Raw genomic sequence first — 17,171 nt, forward strand, 5'->3', positions numbered from 1 at the left:
CCTGATAGTGGGTCACCCAATTGAATCCATCCATCTTGGCACCAAAATCGGAAGTTCTGGGTAGCTCCATCACAGATTTTAACACCTAAAGGGTTGACGGAAAAAACATTCAGTACTTACTATAAGTAAAGGAAAACCATAAAATTTATATCTATTGCCTTGCAAAGACAATCAAGAGCAATGGCTGATGTGAAAGCTTACACTGGGTGTATATATGACTCATCTTTTTCCATCGAATTGTCACTGATAGCACAAACATTTGTAATTTGGAACTAACTGGACCAAAAATTAGGATGCAAGTTTATGCCCTCTCGCATGAAACATATCATTACAACTGAAAATCACGTCTTGGAATATAAGCTACCATTAATCATGTTAGTTCAAGAGGCTGCAAACACGCTACCTAGATACTCCATTTGGATCACCCTGGTAGCAGCCAAGCCCTTTGCCGCTTCGCCAGGTGTGTAGCCCCCGTGGTCCACCCTGAGTTTTTTGCATGGTTCATCTTATCTGCACTAAAGACTTTGGAGATGAGATTCATCTGCCTTCTCAGCTCTAGGAAAAAAATGCGCCCGTTGTGAACTTCTGCAATTTTTTTAAGGAGAACACGCCACTCTTCTTACCTGTAATTGCTTTTTATAAGTTGTAAGCAACTGTATTATACTTTTCTATTTAAAAGATGAAAAGAATCATCTCTTATAGGCATAACAACAAACAAGTGGAGGGCACTGTAAAAATTTGTATATTAGTACATCTCACGGGAAATAATTTGCTAATTCATGAATCAATCCACATGCATTAGCCATCACATTAGCAAGTAGCATAGATACACGTGCTTCTGTACCTGAGAATCAATTATAGAGAGAAAGAGAGAGCTGTTTTGAGTGGTCGTTGTGCATCAAAAGAGGAACTTTTGGTGGTGCTCTCCATCAAATAGCAATGGAATCTCAAAACTAATTAGAGAAGGGAGAGGAATCTCAGTACTAATTAGAGAAAGGAGAGGAACTTACAGTGGCTGCTCTGCATCAAATGTGCTGATGCAGCACATGTTTTTCGTCTTACCTACAGACGGACTTGTCCCATCGGCCGCCATCCATCAGTAGCAATAGCACCATCGGGGCTCCAACCCAGCCGCCCCTTCCTCAAGCCTCCTTCCTTCCCTTCTTCCTCTTGGCTCTCTCTCTCTCTGATGGCCGCATGCAATAGAGCTGTTGCCGTTGTGCACCTCTTCGCGTCGGGCGAGTTAGGCATCTAGATCAGAATGGGCGAGGGGAGGGAGCAGCGGAGTTGCTGGTTCTAGATGGTGCGCACGGGGCAGAGGTAAGGGGGGAGGGGCGGTGAAGGTCGACCTACCACCAGCCACCACCGGCGCGAGGCAAGGCGAGGTGGAGAGCGTGGTGGGCCGCCGCCGGTGCGAAGCGAGGCGAAGCGCTAGAGGCATGGAATACGAGAGGAGGTAGGTGGGGCTAGGGTGTGTGAAGTGGTGAGGGGCGGTTTGCAGGGATGGCGATCGATTTTTTTCTTTTGCCTTTTTTGGTGCGTTGTCAAGTGCGAGAGAGGAGAGGTGAAAGGGGAATGTACGATGGGCTGTTATGGATCTGGGGTTTTTTATTGAACCGTTTGGTTTTCGCAGGGTTGGGAAAAAATTGTGGGAGAAAAAAAATCTGTGGGAGGAGGACGTGGGCGGAAGGGCTTCCAGCGATAGAAGGGGATCGCTGCAGGTCGAACCATCACGACGGTAAATCCCCCTTTAATAATAGGGATGTATTACAGAGTGGGCCCAGAGATACCTCTCTGTCACGCGGAGTGACAAATCCCAGTCTCGATTTGTACCAACCCAACAAACACTTTTGAAGATACATGTAGTGCACCTTTATAGTCACCCAGTTACGTTGTGACGTTTGATACACCCAAAGCATTCATACAGTATCAGGGAGTTGCACGATCTCATGGTCTAAGGAAATGATACTTGACATTAGAAAAGCTTTAGCACACGAACAATACGATCTAGTGCTATGCTTAGGATTGGGTCTTGTCCATCACATCATTCCCCAATGATGTGATCCCGTTATCAATGACATCCAATATTCATGATCAGGAAACCATGATCATCTATTGATCAACGAGCTAGCCAACTAGAAGCTCACTAGGGACATGGTGTGGTCTATGTATTCACACATGTATTACGGTTTCCGGTTAATACAATTATAGCATGAACAATAGACAATTATCATGAATAAGGAAATATAATAATAATCATTTTATTATTGCCTCTAGGGCATATTTCCAACAAGCCGCATCTCCCGTGTGTATGGAGCTATGACGTCGGAGCTGGACCCTCCCGCCACCGGACAGCTCCCCTATGACTGCGTAGTTTACACCTGCCCCGCGCGTTGTCCTTCCCCCACCACCCGTTCCTTCACACGGACAACGTTGGGTCCTAGTGCGTGCGTCGTTGGCCCGCACGCGCACTTCGGAATCGGAGGCGCACACCACTCATCATGACAGGCAACGGGCAAGGGAAGCGCCGCACGCCGTCACCAGGGATGTCGACGGAGCCCGGTGAGGACGAACGCCTCCTCGCATGGGTCTATCGCCGGTCCCTCACGACAGCGGAGACGGACGCTCGGCACCTCCAACGAAAAAACGCCAAGATGCTCCGGCTTGCTATTGATCTCGTAGAGTAGCTCAACGGTGCATGGATAGAAAGCCAAATATAAAATACGCGGATGTGCAGAGGAAAATATGAGGCGCTTATAAATTGCGGTTGCAGATGATGTTATCCTAAAATGATTTGGTCAACTATTAGACGGCTTCCTTCACCAATCAGCGTGGACTTTGGCACACGGTAACACGTACAGTACTACATGGATTCGTTTGCTTTTCCTGCTCTAGCAGTTCTCTTTTGCTAGTAGCACTCAATACTCAACATGGGGTTGGATTCTATTCGAAAATCGAAAAGCAAAACATGGCTTGTAGTATTCCTTGAGCACTACTACTCCTACTACTACTCAACCCGACGGAGGATTGGATTCCAAGTTGCAAAATCCCAATCCCAATCCTTTCCCCGTCGATCCCCACTTCCAAGAGTCTTCGTGTCCTGTCCACCCACGAACCCCTCTCCACCCACGGAGCCGAGGCCCACCCGCACACGGCACTCCACAGCCGAATCCCAGCCTTCCGTCCCCCTCCCAACCCTAGATCCGGCGGCCACGACTCCTCCACCCCACCCCTTACCGTCCTCCACCTATATATTCCAACCCGCAAGCCCAGCCCGAGCCCAGAAACCGCAGACCGCACCGCCACCGCTCCCCATCTCGATCTAAAACCGAGGGTTTCGTCCAGCTCCGTCGCCGCGAGCCGAGCCAAGCCAACCCAGAGCCGACCCACCCCAGCCATGCCGAAGAACAAGGGTAAGGGAGGCAAGAACCGCAAGAGGGGCAAGAACGAGGCGGACGACGACAAGCGCGAGCTCGTCTTCAAGGAGGACGGCCAGGAGTACGCGCAGGTGACGCGGATGCTCGGCAACGGCCGCTGCGAGGCCATCTGCGTCGACGGCACCAAGCGCCTCTGCCACATCCGGGGCAAGATGCACAAGAAGGTCTGGATCGCCGCCGGGGACATCGTCCTCGTCGGCCTCCGCGACTACCAGGACGACAAGGCCGACGTCATCCTCAAGTACATGAACGACGAGGCCAGGCTGCTCAAGGCCTACGGGGAGCTCCCCGACACGCTGCGCCTCAACGAGGGAGTCGACGTCGACGGCCCAGAGGAGGGCGAGGGCGACAGCGACTACATCCAATTCGAGGACGAGGACATCGACAAGATCTAAGCCTTTTCTTCTCCTCGCCTCGCCTCGCCTCGCCTCGCCTCTATACTTTCTGTTCTATTCTGTTCTAATAGCGTGCGCGCGTCCGTCCTTGTCTGTCTGTATCGGTCGGTGGGCTGTTGTGGATTGATGGATTTGGTAACGAGAAATCGTTGTGATTTGGGGTGCCTAAATAATTGTTGGATTATCGTTATTATTGCTTGCAACAAGCCATGTGGTAATTATTATCTTGTTCATATCATGGCTTGCGATGCTATCTCCTTGATTGGTTTGCCGTAAGTTGGGATGTCGTGGGAGCTTCCTGAGATGTTCAGGACTCGACTTCTCTAATCTGATTGCACGTTAGCACCCTTTATTATTTAGCTTCTGCTGATTGAGGAGGAAAACTAGTTGTTTGACCACTTCAAAAGAAGAACAATTATGTTCTGTTTACTGATTGAGTTTCAAGGGACAAAAGATATTGGTCAACCAACTTACTTACGATACTATATCATGCAATGTTGGTCTTTTAGTTATATTTATGCCTTGTGTTCTTTCTGCCAATTGTGCTGACGGATTGGCAGTGTCAAAAGGTTAGCAGTAACCTATGATTCTTTCATTTAACCGTAGTGTAAAGACAATTGTTCTGTTTGCTGATTGAAGTTCAGGGAACAAGATATCTTAGTTATGACTATCGTGTTACTGATGACATTAGGCCACTTTGAGGTGCTAAGCACATTAAAAAGTTTAGCAACTAAAGCCCTCAATGCATAGGAGCACCTGGACAAGATGGAGCATTGGAAGGGGCTTTATATGACGATGATCATGCTGCTATTTTATGCTGTTTGTCGTATTATTATTGTTTGCAACCAACAAGCCACGTGATGATTGTTATGGTGTTCATATCGTGGCTTGCTCACCTTGATTGATTTGCCGTAAGTTGGGATGTCGTGGGAGCTTCCTGAGATGTTCAGGACTCGACTTCTCTAATCTGATTGCACATTAGCATCCTTTATTATTTAGCTTCTGCTGATCGAGTTGGAAAACTAGTTGTTTGTCCTCTTCAAAAGAACAATTATGTTCTGTTTACTGGGGCAAAAGATATTCATGAACTAACTTATGATACTATCATGCGATGTTGATCATGTTACAGTTATATTTATGCCTTGTGTTCTTTCTGCCAATTGTGCTGACGGATTGGCAATGTCAAAAGGGTAGCAATAACCTGTGATTCTTTCATTTAACCCTAGTGTCAAGGGACAATTGTTCTGTTTTGCTGATTGAAGTTCAGGGGACAAAGGATGTCTTAGTTATGATTATCGTGTTGCTGATGCCGTTATATGACGATGATCTGCTATTTATATTATTCGTTGTATTACTGTTGTTTGCAACCAACAAGCCATGCGATGATTATTATGTCGCTTGTTATTTTATCTCCTTAACTGGTTTGCCGTAATTTGGGATGTTGGGGGAGCTTCCTGAGATGTTCAGGACTCGGCTTACTAATCTGATTGCACATTAGCATTCCTTTATTTTAACTTGTATAAATTGAGGAAAACTAGGTTCTTTTTCTGTTTACTGATTGAAGTTTAAGGGACAAAAGATGTTTTTATAACTAACGTATGATACGGCAGCATGCAATGGTGATCATGTTACAAGTTTTATGCCTTCTATGTTTCTTTCTGCCAATTGGGCAAGGCAAAAATATTAGCGATAATCTGTGATTCTTCCATTTAGCCCTAGTGAAATACTCCCTCCGTTCCTAAATATAAGTCTTTTTAGAGGTTTCACTAGAAGACTACATACGGATGTATATAGACTTACTTTAGAGTATAGTTTTACTAATTTTGCTTCGTATGTAGTCCTCTAGTAAAATATTTAAAAAGACTTGTATTTATGAATTTATGAACGGAGGGAGTATATACATGTGTCTCGAGGCAGGGATATGTACTCTCAGAAGGGCAATTGACGTTCTGTTTACTTATTGAAGTTCAGGGAACAGAATATCTTAGTTATGATCATGCTGCTATTTTTATGCCTGCCGTATGTCTTTGTGCAGTTGGATTTGCTATTCATTCATAACAATCCAGTTCTTATGACCTTTGAGTCTCGTTTAACACTAGTCGTGTTCCACCACAAGTATACTTGTCAAAAGGACATTGATGTTCTGTTTACTGATTGAAGTTTAGGGGACAAAGGATGTCTAACTTGTGATTGAAGTTTAGGGGACAAAGGATATCTAACTTGTGATTGATGCTAAGATGGTCTAACTTTTTTCTGAATTGGATGTATAATAGGTGTTTTTTATTGTTCACTCATTTCAGTCTGTATGTAAATTTCATGTTGAAATTTCCTTCGAAGTGGCATCCTTGTCCAGGTTTGATGTTATTAACCTGGTAAATTGAAGGAAAAGGGGATTTTTCTGCATGTCAAAAGAACAATGCTTACTGGACAGGTTCAGCACATGATAAACCTTTTCTTATGATGTGCATGCCCTGATACTATCATGTTGCTTTATTTTTAACATGATACTATCAATATTTTTTTTTGAACTACGATACTATCATGTTGCTGATGCTTTTATGTGACGATCATGCTGCTATTTGTGTTTTCTGCTGGTTGTGCGGTTGGATTGGCTGATTGGAGGGCTGTAGCCTGAGTATAACAAGGGCATGCCCATAGGAAGGCTGAGTTAAAAATAGGGGTTAATGGATTTTCATTGTGATGCAATCAAACCTCGTTCCAATGCCATAAGTGCTCATGATACGGAGATGTTGTGTACTGGAGTACTTGTGTTGCCTTTATGAATTTCATTAACTACTTTCATTAATTTTATTGATAGAATAAGATTAAAAAAATTCATTGTGCTTGTGTATTGTGAATTTGCGGTGTGTATTATTCACTTTAATTCCATATATAAACATGGAGGTAATGCAGACATTAAGTTTCAGGTAGAACAGTCGAACACAGCATTAATAGCCTCTCAAAGCAGTCTCGGTTTAACAAAGTCTGGGATTAACACAAACCGGTGAAGAGCCTCTCAAAGCAGTCTCGGTTTAACAAAGTCTGGGATTAACACAAACCGGTGAAGAGCCTCTCAAAGCAGTCTCGGTTTAACAAAGACTGGGATTAACACAAACCGGTGAAGAGCCTCTCAAAGCAGTCTCGGTTTAACAAAGTCTGGGATTAACACAAACCGGTGAAGAGCCTCTCAAAGCAGTCTCGGTTTAACAAAGTCTGGGATTAACACAAACCGGTGAAGAGCCTCTCAAAGCAGTCTCGGTTTAACAAAGTCTGGGATTAACACAAACCGGTGAAGAGCCTCTCAAAGCAGTCTCGGTTTAACAAAGTCTGGGATTAACACAAACCGATGAAGAGCCTCTCAAAGCAGTCTCGGTTTAACAAAGTCTGGGATTAACACAAACCCGGTGAAGAGCCTCTCAAAGCAGTCTCGGTTTAACAAAGTCTGGGATTAACACAAACCGGTGAAGATCCTCTCAAAGCAGTCTCGGTTTAACAAAGTCTGGGATTAACACAAACCGGTGAAGAGCCTCTCAAAGCAGTCTCGGTTTAACAAAGTCTGGGATTAACACAAACCGGTGAAGAGCCTCTCAAAGCAGTCTCGGTTTAACAAAGTCTGGGATTAACACAAACCGGTGAAGAGCCTCTCAAAGCAGTCTCGGTTTAACAAAGTCTGGGATTAACACAAACCGGTGAAGAGCCTCTCAAAGCAGTCTCGGTTTAACAAAGTCTGGGATTAACACAAACCGGTGAAGATCCTCTCAAAGCAGTCTCGGTTTAACAAAGTCTGGGATTAACACAAACCAGTGCTTCACCGGTTCTCCCTCCGTTGCGTAATTCTTGTCCTGGTTTTAGTATGAACTAAAACTAGGACAAGATTTATGTAACGGAGAGAGTAACTAGGACCCGCTGGGCAATATGGTGAATCAAATCGATACATATGATCCATATCTGAGAACCTGCATAATTCTATGAAGCAGCAGTTAAAAATATTTTCATATCATTAACACATGCGTGCTGAGAGAAGGTACCCATCTCAGGTTACATTGGACGAAAGCACCCAATCTGCAATTGCTAGCATCAGAGAAAGTACATAGTCATACAGATTGAAAGAGGTGTACAAAGTAATCTCCACGGTGTTTCTTAGCCTACTCAATGTGAAAAAGAAAGTACATTCGTAATACAACACAACAGCTTGAATAGTTAAAGATCAGATAATATCATACACGAACACTTTACAAATAAAGACACAGGGCTTCATCAGGGTAAATGCGTACAACTGGAGAGAGATACACTCGTGCATTCCTTCTAAAGTACACAGGCAATTCCTGGAAACAAGAATTAGACAAGCGGCACCTATTGAGCACGCCATGGGTAAGACACAGCCATGGCTCTGTTAGCCCGAAGGAATGTCGTCTTGGACTGGGCACCGGAAAGGGGACAAGCGTTAAGTATTTCACAGTGCAGATGATGAAGGAATAATTTCAGAGAGGGAAAAGGAGTATTTCACAATGCAGATGATGAAGGAATAATCTCAGAGAGAGGGAAAAGGCGAGAGAGACTCACTGCTAAGTATGAACCCCTGAAGCAAGCTCTGAGCTTTGTCGGCCTGCTCGGGGGTACCAGATATTCGAACAACTTTTTCCGTGACTCCAGGTCTTTCTTCAGCAAGCGTGACGGATGCACCGGACATCTGTTACCAACAGAGTATAAGAAGTGAGAATAGCGTAGAAAAGAACGATCCAATTCTTGTTCGCTAAAAATTTCAGGATATACAGCACCTCGCTTATTTGGGCAAGCTTGCTTCCAGCCCTCATGCTGAGGCTTGCAACTGCACTCTGGGGTATGACAACTTCTAATGTGCTTCTAGTCACTAGGGGAACAGCATATCTGATGGGAAAAAAAGTGCTGGTCATGGATCAACAAAACAGATAAACTGACAGCAATGACACTAACTTACCGTTTTGTATTACTTTGTCTCATATCATCATTAATGCTGCTCCCTTGCTCAAATGATCCACTTGCACTAAGTCCACTATCCTGCAATTATGATCCAAACGTAATCATCAGGCTGCATACATAGGAAAAGAACTAGAAGAGGAACACACTATAACTATTGCACACGGTATAAATATTCACATCATACAGTGCATTAGTTCCCCATGTGATTATTAATGATTTAGGTAACTGTTTTGCTCCACAACGAAGAATGCAAGGTTATACAACCCATTGGATGCTCAGCTTAAGAGTGAATTGGTGTGTGAGGCACAACAAAACAAATTTTGAAAGACACAGAAAGAAGATAGCCATAACTGAAAGTCAGGAGATCCATACGGTGGCAAAGAAGAGACATCAGGGGTAAACGCAAAAGTACTTCAAGGGAAATCATACTTTGTTGCATGAGTTCAGAGATACCTTTGAGTGCCAAGAAGTTGCCATTTGTGGTGCTTGTTGGTAGATAGGCATTGGAAGGTCATTTCCAGCATATAGTCCTCGAGGTGAGCCTTTTGCTGGAGAAATGGATCCATGTACATTAATGCCGCCAATTTGGATAGGAGCAGGCATCTCACGGTATATGTAACTTCGTAATTTCGTAGTTACTTGCATGAGAGCATTTCGAGCAGCTCGAATCTCTCCTACAATCTGTAAAAACATAATGTGGTGAACCTCACTAATAAATGGCCAATGAACTTTCAAACTCAAGCGTTATAAATTTACATTTAAGTAGGCAACAGAGAATATTAGCATCAAACATTATAATTTAATGTGCAACCTAAAGCTCATCCCTCATGAGCAAGAAGCAACTAAAAAATAGACCAATTTCAGCTTGGTTCAGAAATGAAGAATACTAGATCCTGTATTTCAGCAAAGTTCACTCTAAACTTATTGAGAAAAAAAGCCTATACCTCCCAAATAATTAGCATGCACTTAAAAAATACATTTAATACAGCAACACAGGTGTTTGCACATGGATCCCAGCTACCTGGTTAAATTCTCAAATATAGCAGAAGTTAACGCGCACTGTCCACGAATACCAACCTGTATGAGCTCATCAGATTCCAGGGCACAAGAAGGAAGTTCTTCTCTTGGTAATATCTGTACATTTGCGCTAGTTTGTCTCTGTATATCAGATAATGATCCGTCCCTCCCCTCAAAGCAAGCAATTTCACTTGAAGGGACAAGTAACCTTGTTGTGATAATGTTATCCTTGTCAGGGCCAAGATCCACGATAAAGGTTTGGATGTGCAGCAATGCTTCCTGAGCTGGGAAAAGCTCATGGTCTGGGCCCTATATATGAAAAAAAGGACACGTTAAGAATATCAAAATGAAACCCATGAGGGAAACAAGCAATCCCGCATTTCATTTACAGATGATAGTTGATACAAACTGTCAGGTATTCCCTTATATCCATGCAAGCACATAACACGTCAACTAAAACAAATTTTAGTATTTCAAATAAACAGAGATCAAAGTATACATGCATCACGACAGAAGACAAAACTAAGGTTACTTGCAAGCCGATCCTGCTGTGACCATTCAGCAAAGATACGATGTGCCTTTTTTCAACTCGAGTTGCGCCGCAGCTCTGAAGATTGGTAACATAATAGATATTTAACAGCCTAATAACTAGCTAACATATCATAGACTCATAGTATGATTTAAACTAGACGACTCCTCAACTCCCATAACACAAACTAACTAATAGCTAACTCTTGATATCTCAGCAGGTAATAATTAATAAGTCAAAGAGTGTTCGAGCAAGGTAATTCCTGATTAGCAACCAGTAACTAACGTTACTTTTGATCAGCTAGCTAGCCGTGTGTGAGAATTGAACATCTTGTGTTGCACAGGAGTAATTTAACCACAAAACCTGCTTAGTCCAACTGACATGTGAAGTAATTAACTAACACACATCAAATGGATTTTTCACTTCATTTATTTATTATTAATGTGCATCAAAACCAACAACAAATATACTGAAACTATGCAAGTTTCCTTACGTGGACTTCAACACATAGTGATAGTATACTACAGCCTTATAGTGAACCATGAAACGATTTACTTCCACCATTCCAAGAGGGATATCGCTTCTGTAAGTACGCTAGTTCAGGGTTCTTTGACATTTGATCATTGTTAGTTTATGCTCACTTGCCCAGCAATTTGAAAACACAACAGTTATGAAAATAAAAATTCTCAGAACCTTACGATCTTATAATTGTACAGATATATATAACAAAATGAACTAAAAGTTGCACAGGTCCAAAATGATGTGAAACTTCAAGTTCATAATCATGCCTTCTATTACAGCATTTCTATAAATTGTTTCCAAGCAGATATAGGCAAAAGATCATTAGATGATGCAGCTGTGCATGGTGCCCCACGACAAGGTGAAACACCGACAAGGCCGACGAAGTGATGGCTGGTGGTCTTTTGTTCGAGCTGCCCATATTAGATTTGGTTGGCTGATGCTGTGGTCGTTTTAGTCCGTGCTCTCGTTTTGTATTGCCAGCTTGGCCTTTGGATCTGTATTTCTGTCGGTACTTATTTCTAGTCTAGGCGTTGCTATGGTCTTGTCAGATTTTCGCTCCATAATCTATGTTCTTGATAGTGGGTTTCTTGACGATGCCCGAGCTCGTTATTTTGCAGTGTAGTGCAGGCATGTTACTTATTTCTAGTCTAGTCTAGTGCAGGCATGGATAGTGGGTTTCTTGACGATGCCCGAGCTCGTTACTTCCCCTCCCTGCACCCTCCTGTTATATCTATCTGTGGAACTGTGTATTTCCGTTATGAAAATTAATGGAAAGGGGAGTAGCCCGGTTTGGGAAAAGGCAAAATAATATTACAGTGTTTTGTAGGAGCAGCTCTGAAGTTGGCATATTCACTATCATGGTGGGCTGATCTGAGGATGCCAGGTGTTAACACTTGGATAAGGCCTATGTATCTATTGTAAGCAATCAATCACCCATGAACTTTCGTTCCCAAAATATGCAGAACTTTTGTTCCATAATATCTTGAGATATTTGATTATATGTTGCATTTTCTAAAAGCAAGGGAGAAATGATTCAACAGCTTTCCACGCCTCTAAAATGATATCTAGCATTTTCAGGAGATATCAGGACACCCTGATACCCATTTGGCAATGGTGCATTCAATATCAGATGATATATTGAGTGCAAAATTCCACTAGCAGTTAAGTATTAGATGAACATGGTTATTTTCAGGTCATTTTTAGTATGAAAGCACCATAGAATATAGTTTTGAAGATATTTATCATTATGATATCAACAAAGTACAAGAATATAGCAATTTAGCACATATCTTTTTTGTCAGGATTAAAAGAATGTCAATGTGTTCATTTCTAGAGTGATCAAACCAAGTCCGTATGTTGATAGAATTGTAACTTCTCTGCCTGGAAAAAATGTGTCAGTTTTTAACACAACAGGTTCTGTGGAATGTTCCGGCCGAGGTCCTGTGCCCTGAGATTAGGATGCAGGTTCGTGATGCTTCAGCGGTTCAGCGAAGGGCAGAGTGCTATTAAGAGGGTTTGACCAAGAGAGGAAGGAGATTGGAGATAACTTTTCGATTGCCGTTTATTGATATAACATATACTATTATAATAAAAGGAACACCTAATAGACTGAACTAGAGATATGATGCAAATTCACTCTTTAAAGCAAAAAAAATTATGTCCTAACTTAAACCTAACATAAATACTTATGTCAGGCTGGCCCTGGCCAGTGCACTGGCCGTTACAGCCCTGGCCAGTGTGACCACAATTGGTGCTGGTACAGACTACGATACCTGACACCATATTGGTATGATCCAACTGAACTATCGTCTGATATGTTCGAAAATGCTACTTTCAAGTTTAACCTTTCCACGGCGACATTATCTTGGCATCTTTTAGGTACTGACACTAGTATGAGATGATGTAACTACCAAATGAGGAATCTAGTACCATGGGTAGTATACAGAAAACATCAAAATACCTTCATTTAAGTATTAAAGTTTAGAACAATATGTACGGTGATAAATTAGAGGGAAATAAGTAGTGCCATTTACCTCTCTTGATGTAATGATTAAGGTCCTTTCGTCAGATCCAGCAATAAGATCAGTAAGCCTAACATCAACACCAACTTCAGCCTGTAACATATCAATTATTCCGTCACGGGATCCAACCAAACTGATAGCCTTGTCGTTTGGGCAAAGGATTCGAAATATGATTTCATCGTATGGAATCTCTGGATGCTCATTGAACTTGCTACCATTTGAATCAAACTCATATCCTGGTGGCTCCATGCTACCATTATTTCTAATTTGGTCAAATCGGGGATAAGGTTCTTCAAATGCAGGCATCTGCTGACCACCACCCAGGTATTCATCAGCCTGAGAAATACGATGCTCTGGTGAATTTCGTCCACGAAGGAAGGGACCACGATCACGGTGTAAGCTTTCCTTTAAACGGTCAGAGATGATCGCTACAGCCTTTTTAACATTATTTCCTTCTCCAACAACCTGTAATAACATATCATGAGAATAATACACATGACAATGACAACTTACGGTGAAAACAAAGACCGGAAACAAAAAAGTAATTCATCCTGCCATGCATCTAAAATGATAATCATAATCTCAATATGGTGTTTTTCTTACGAGAAAATACAAAGGTTGCGCCTCAACGCATTGATAGATTGAGAAGAGTTCAATTGTACAAGCCTAAAACTAGGCCAAACACATGGCCACTCAAGACAGGCATTACAACTGACGCCACCAAACAAACCCTGTCCTAGATGCCATCCACACAAGTACACGGGACGCATCCCCTGCCACAAGGAAAGAGAATCCTGCTCGACAAAGAAGTGCAGACTTGGGTCGCTCCTGATTTGGAGAAGACAATAAGTCGATGGCATCAAGAAACATATGATGTCCGGATAATTCTCCAACAAGCAACCAGCAGACCAAGTCACTTATTTAAAGTTGACGTGTGAAGACTCAAACCTATTTCAAGGAAGATAAATCTTCAGCCACCAGTGACTACCTGGAACAGTTAGTGGGTGGATGTGTCATGTTCAAACCAGCACTATAAGTTTAACAACCAGAAAAGGATCCATAATGAATGCATAGCTACCAGCCTACAGCAATTCTTGAGCAGGACACATCTTGGGAATGAGTGGTCAGTCAATGGAATTGTGTGAGCTAGAAACAAAAGGTTAAAGGTCACTATGAAAACCTAATTTCAAGGTAGAATAGCAGATAGGGCATCCACCCACTAACTTGGGAGAGGAGTTGAAAAATCATTTATTTGATTTGTGTTTGGTCTTGTGCTTCTTCTAATGCTTGCATGAGAGGAATATTCAGGCTTGTTTACAAAATGAATGAATTCACTCTTCCCTGTATTAAGCGAGTGATTAACCCAAACCACTGCAATGTCACTGTACATAGAAGCGAGCCAACTTGAGATATCCTAACTAACTCGGGGGAAAGAATAAACACACAGGAAGGAAGATGAGAATGACTCGTAGCAGAATAACATGATTGCATACAACTTTCTCCTTGTTTTATCTCTCCACGTGATGGTTTTGTCATGAGTGATTCAATGTGGCAATGCCCATGGACAAAGACATGCACGACTTATCTCCAATCTGAATAGCACTCGACCAACTATGAATTAAATTTTTATTTTTTTGCGGGGTCAGAATCTTGTTTGATATCTCTTCAGTCTCAAGTACTGTATTTGAAAACATGGATGCCAAAACTTGTGCACTAGCCTACTTCTGGGGAGGTACATAAAAATGTCATCATGGAAGCCAAATCTCAAGGTACACAGGCAATTTACCCACTAACTTAAAGAGTAATTGAACATTCATATGTTTGATTTGTCTTTGGTCTAAGTCTTCTCCAACACTTAACATAATTGTTAACCCACATTTGTTTATTTTCTTTAGTTCAGCTAACATTTTAGAATGGTGCAGTGCTAATACCAATGTTACATTCAATCAAAATACCAATGTTGACGATCTCTTATCAGAAGAAGAATTGAAATATTTTACAACATTGTGGCAGGCACCATACCTGCACAACCTCCTCCGACAACGATAAACATCGCGGCATGTTCTGCTCGCGAGGCAGGATCCTGATGTGCGTCTTGGTCTCGGACCTCATCTGTTCGATGATCTTGCCGCCCTTGCCAAGCAGGCACCCCACATGCTGCCGTGGCACGATGAGCCGGGTGGTCACCTTACCCCGGTCCCGGGCGTCCTTGCCCCTGGGACCGTACTCGCCGTCCTCATCCCCGTCGTCAGGCTGCGTCTCCAGGATCCGCCGGTGCACCATGAGGAGCGCCTCCTGCGCCGGCGAGAACATCGGGGGGCGGCCATCCGCCTCGCGCAGCGCGCCGTCAGCCGTCTCGATGACGCGGACAGGGTCCCCGGGGAAGGGCGGGTGGATAGTGATGATCGCGCCGCTGTCGTCCTGGGCGTTGTTAATGAAGCTGGCGGGGAAGCCGTAGGCCTTGGACTCCGGGCACAGGATGCGGAAGGAGGTGGTCTGGCCGGGACCCCCGCCCCCCGCCGCCGCGGAGGAAGCGGGCGGCGGCGGGGGCGGGAGAGGGGGCGGTGCGGCGTCCGGGGGGAGGAAGCCGCCGCGGCGGTCAGAGGCGCCGCCGCCGCCGGGGGGTCCCCGGCGGTGGTAGTTGGCGTTAGGGTTAGGGCCGCCGCCCCCGCCGCGGCGGTCGAAGCGGGGCTTGGAGCGGGGCGGCGGCGAGTCCTGGTCGTAGTGGTACCCGCGCTTCGAGCGGGAGCGATCCATTGCTGGATTCGGAGCTTGGCGTTCGTTTTCCTGTTCTCGTTCGATTTGATTTGATTCCCGTTCGATCGATGCGATGCGATTCGGATTTTAGGGTTTAGAGAGATTGGGGAAGGGATGGGAGTTGGCTGACAGGGAACGCGCCATGGGAGGCAGACGATGGGAGCGGTGCGCGGTCGGATCCAGTCTTGGCCGATTCTTTCAGAATTGGACCTTCGCTTTCGGACAAGCTGATGAATGTTTTTGATTCTTAAGATTCGTTGAAGAGGAAATCATTAATTGAGGAGTATTTTGAAATATTATATTATTATTATTTAGGTTTGTGATAAATAACGTATTGCATGTGTGTCACTTGTCGTAACTTGAGAGTTTTTATTTTTTCGTACATTCATACTTTTAAATGTTTTATTTTTTAAATCGTGCTTCTAAATTTCGAATCGTTTTTATTGCTGGATTTATCGCTTCAAGATCTTCAAAACTAGATTTCATATTGATAGATTTTGACAAAAATAATCATAAAAAAACGAACGAAAAAATCATACCTCTCGCGAAAAGAAAAAATTGTATTTTTTTTGTTTTCAAGAGGTACGGTCGTGCCTCGTGCGGAAGCAAACATGTGACTCTCGTGAAAACAAAATTGTGCGTCCGGCGAAAGAGAAAAAAAAAGCACGGGTTTTTTCCGTTTTCGAAAGGCACGGTCACACGGTGCCTTTCGTGAAAGCAAATTCATGCCTCTCGTGAAAGCAAAACCATGTCTTTTACGAAATAAGAAAAACAAAATTACACGTTTCTTTTTCCGTTTCAAAAGACACGACCGTGTCTTTCACGAAAGCAAATTCATGTCTCTCGAGAAAGAAAAAAAACATGAAACAAATCCGTGCCTCTCGTGAAAAAGAAACCGTTCTTTTCAAGAAAAAAGCAAGTTTTTTCGTCCAAAAAAATATGATTTTTTTTGGTCGTCCAAAGCTAAGAAAGACCGATGAAAAAACAAAACACAAAAAAACAAAAAAAATCCCAAAAAGTCAAAAATATGTGTAGAAAAATAAAAAATAAAATCCAAAAATAACACTTAGAACGCGGCACGTGACGGATGTTGAGAATGCGTCAAATGAGAGCGCGTAGGAGTGATCATTGGGAGGCCTTCGAAGGAGCGCTTATCAACTAGTTGCTCCTTTCATTATATGCATGTTTGATTTTTTTAATTGAATGAAGGTTCGATTTTTGAGATTCTGAGATTCTTTGAAACTTGCACCGAATGTGATGCTTTAGTCCGAAAAGTTGCAAAGTGATCCTACTCACTTCCTAAACTTGCACCCCATGTGCAAATGAGGTCCACAACCAATCGGAGCGCGACAACTGGCACCAGCTGGACCAGGCGGGTCGGCTCTGGTCATTTTCAAAAAAAAACTGCACTTTTCCGTAGTTAACCCGCAACCGTCGGTAGTGAGCACGTGAATTTAACTACTTGTAGTTAAGTTGCCCCACTTATCAGATAGCTCCCTTCTTTGCCACGCTCTCTTTCTGTGCTCCCCTGTCT

At 43.3% G+C, this 17,171-nt stretch overlaps 2 protein-coding genes across 2 annotated transcripts; one reads left to right on the forward strand and one right to left on the reverse strand.

Annotated features, from left to right (window-relative positions):
* Positions 1 to 3,090: 3,090 nt before the first annotated feature.
* LOC123410078 (eukaryotic translation initiation factor 1A) lies at positions 3,091 to 4,065 on the forward strand. The gene has a single exon (XM_045102967.1). It carries the CDS (start codon positions 3,398 to 3,400, stop codon positions 3,830 to 3,832), a length of 435 nt encoding a protein of 144 aa, XP_044958902.1. The 5' UTR covers positions 3,091 to 3,397; the 3' UTR covers positions 3,833 to 4,065.
* Positions 4,066 to 7,875: 3,810 nt separating this feature from the next.
* On the reverse strand, positions 7,876 to 15,729 carry LOC123407590 (RNA-binding KH domain-containing protein RCF3). Its single transcript, XM_045100753.1, has 8 exons — positions 14,903 to 15,729; positions 12,893 to 13,345; positions 9,869 to 10,117; positions 9,245 to 9,472; positions 8,790 to 8,869; positions 8,611 to 8,719; positions 8,396 to 8,522; positions 7,876 to 8,251 (listed from the first exon to the last, which is right to left on the reverse strand). Exons 1-8 carry the CDS (start codon positions 15,635 to 15,637, stop codon positions 8,226 to 8,228), a joined length of 2,007 nt encoding a protein of 668 aa, XP_044956688.1. The 5' UTR covers positions 15,638 to 15,729; the 3' UTR covers positions 7,876 to 8,225.
* Between the last annotated feature and the right edge of the window lie 1,442 nt (positions 15,730 to 17,171).

Source organism: Hordeum vulgare, chromosome 7H, assembly GCF_904849725.1.
Source record: "Hordeum vulgare subsp. vulgare chromosome 7H, MorexV3_pseudomolecules_assembly, whole genome shotgun sequence".
Taxonomy (NCBI): Eukaryota; Viridiplantae; Streptophyta; class Magnoliopsida; order Poales; family Poaceae; genus Hordeum; species Hordeum vulgare.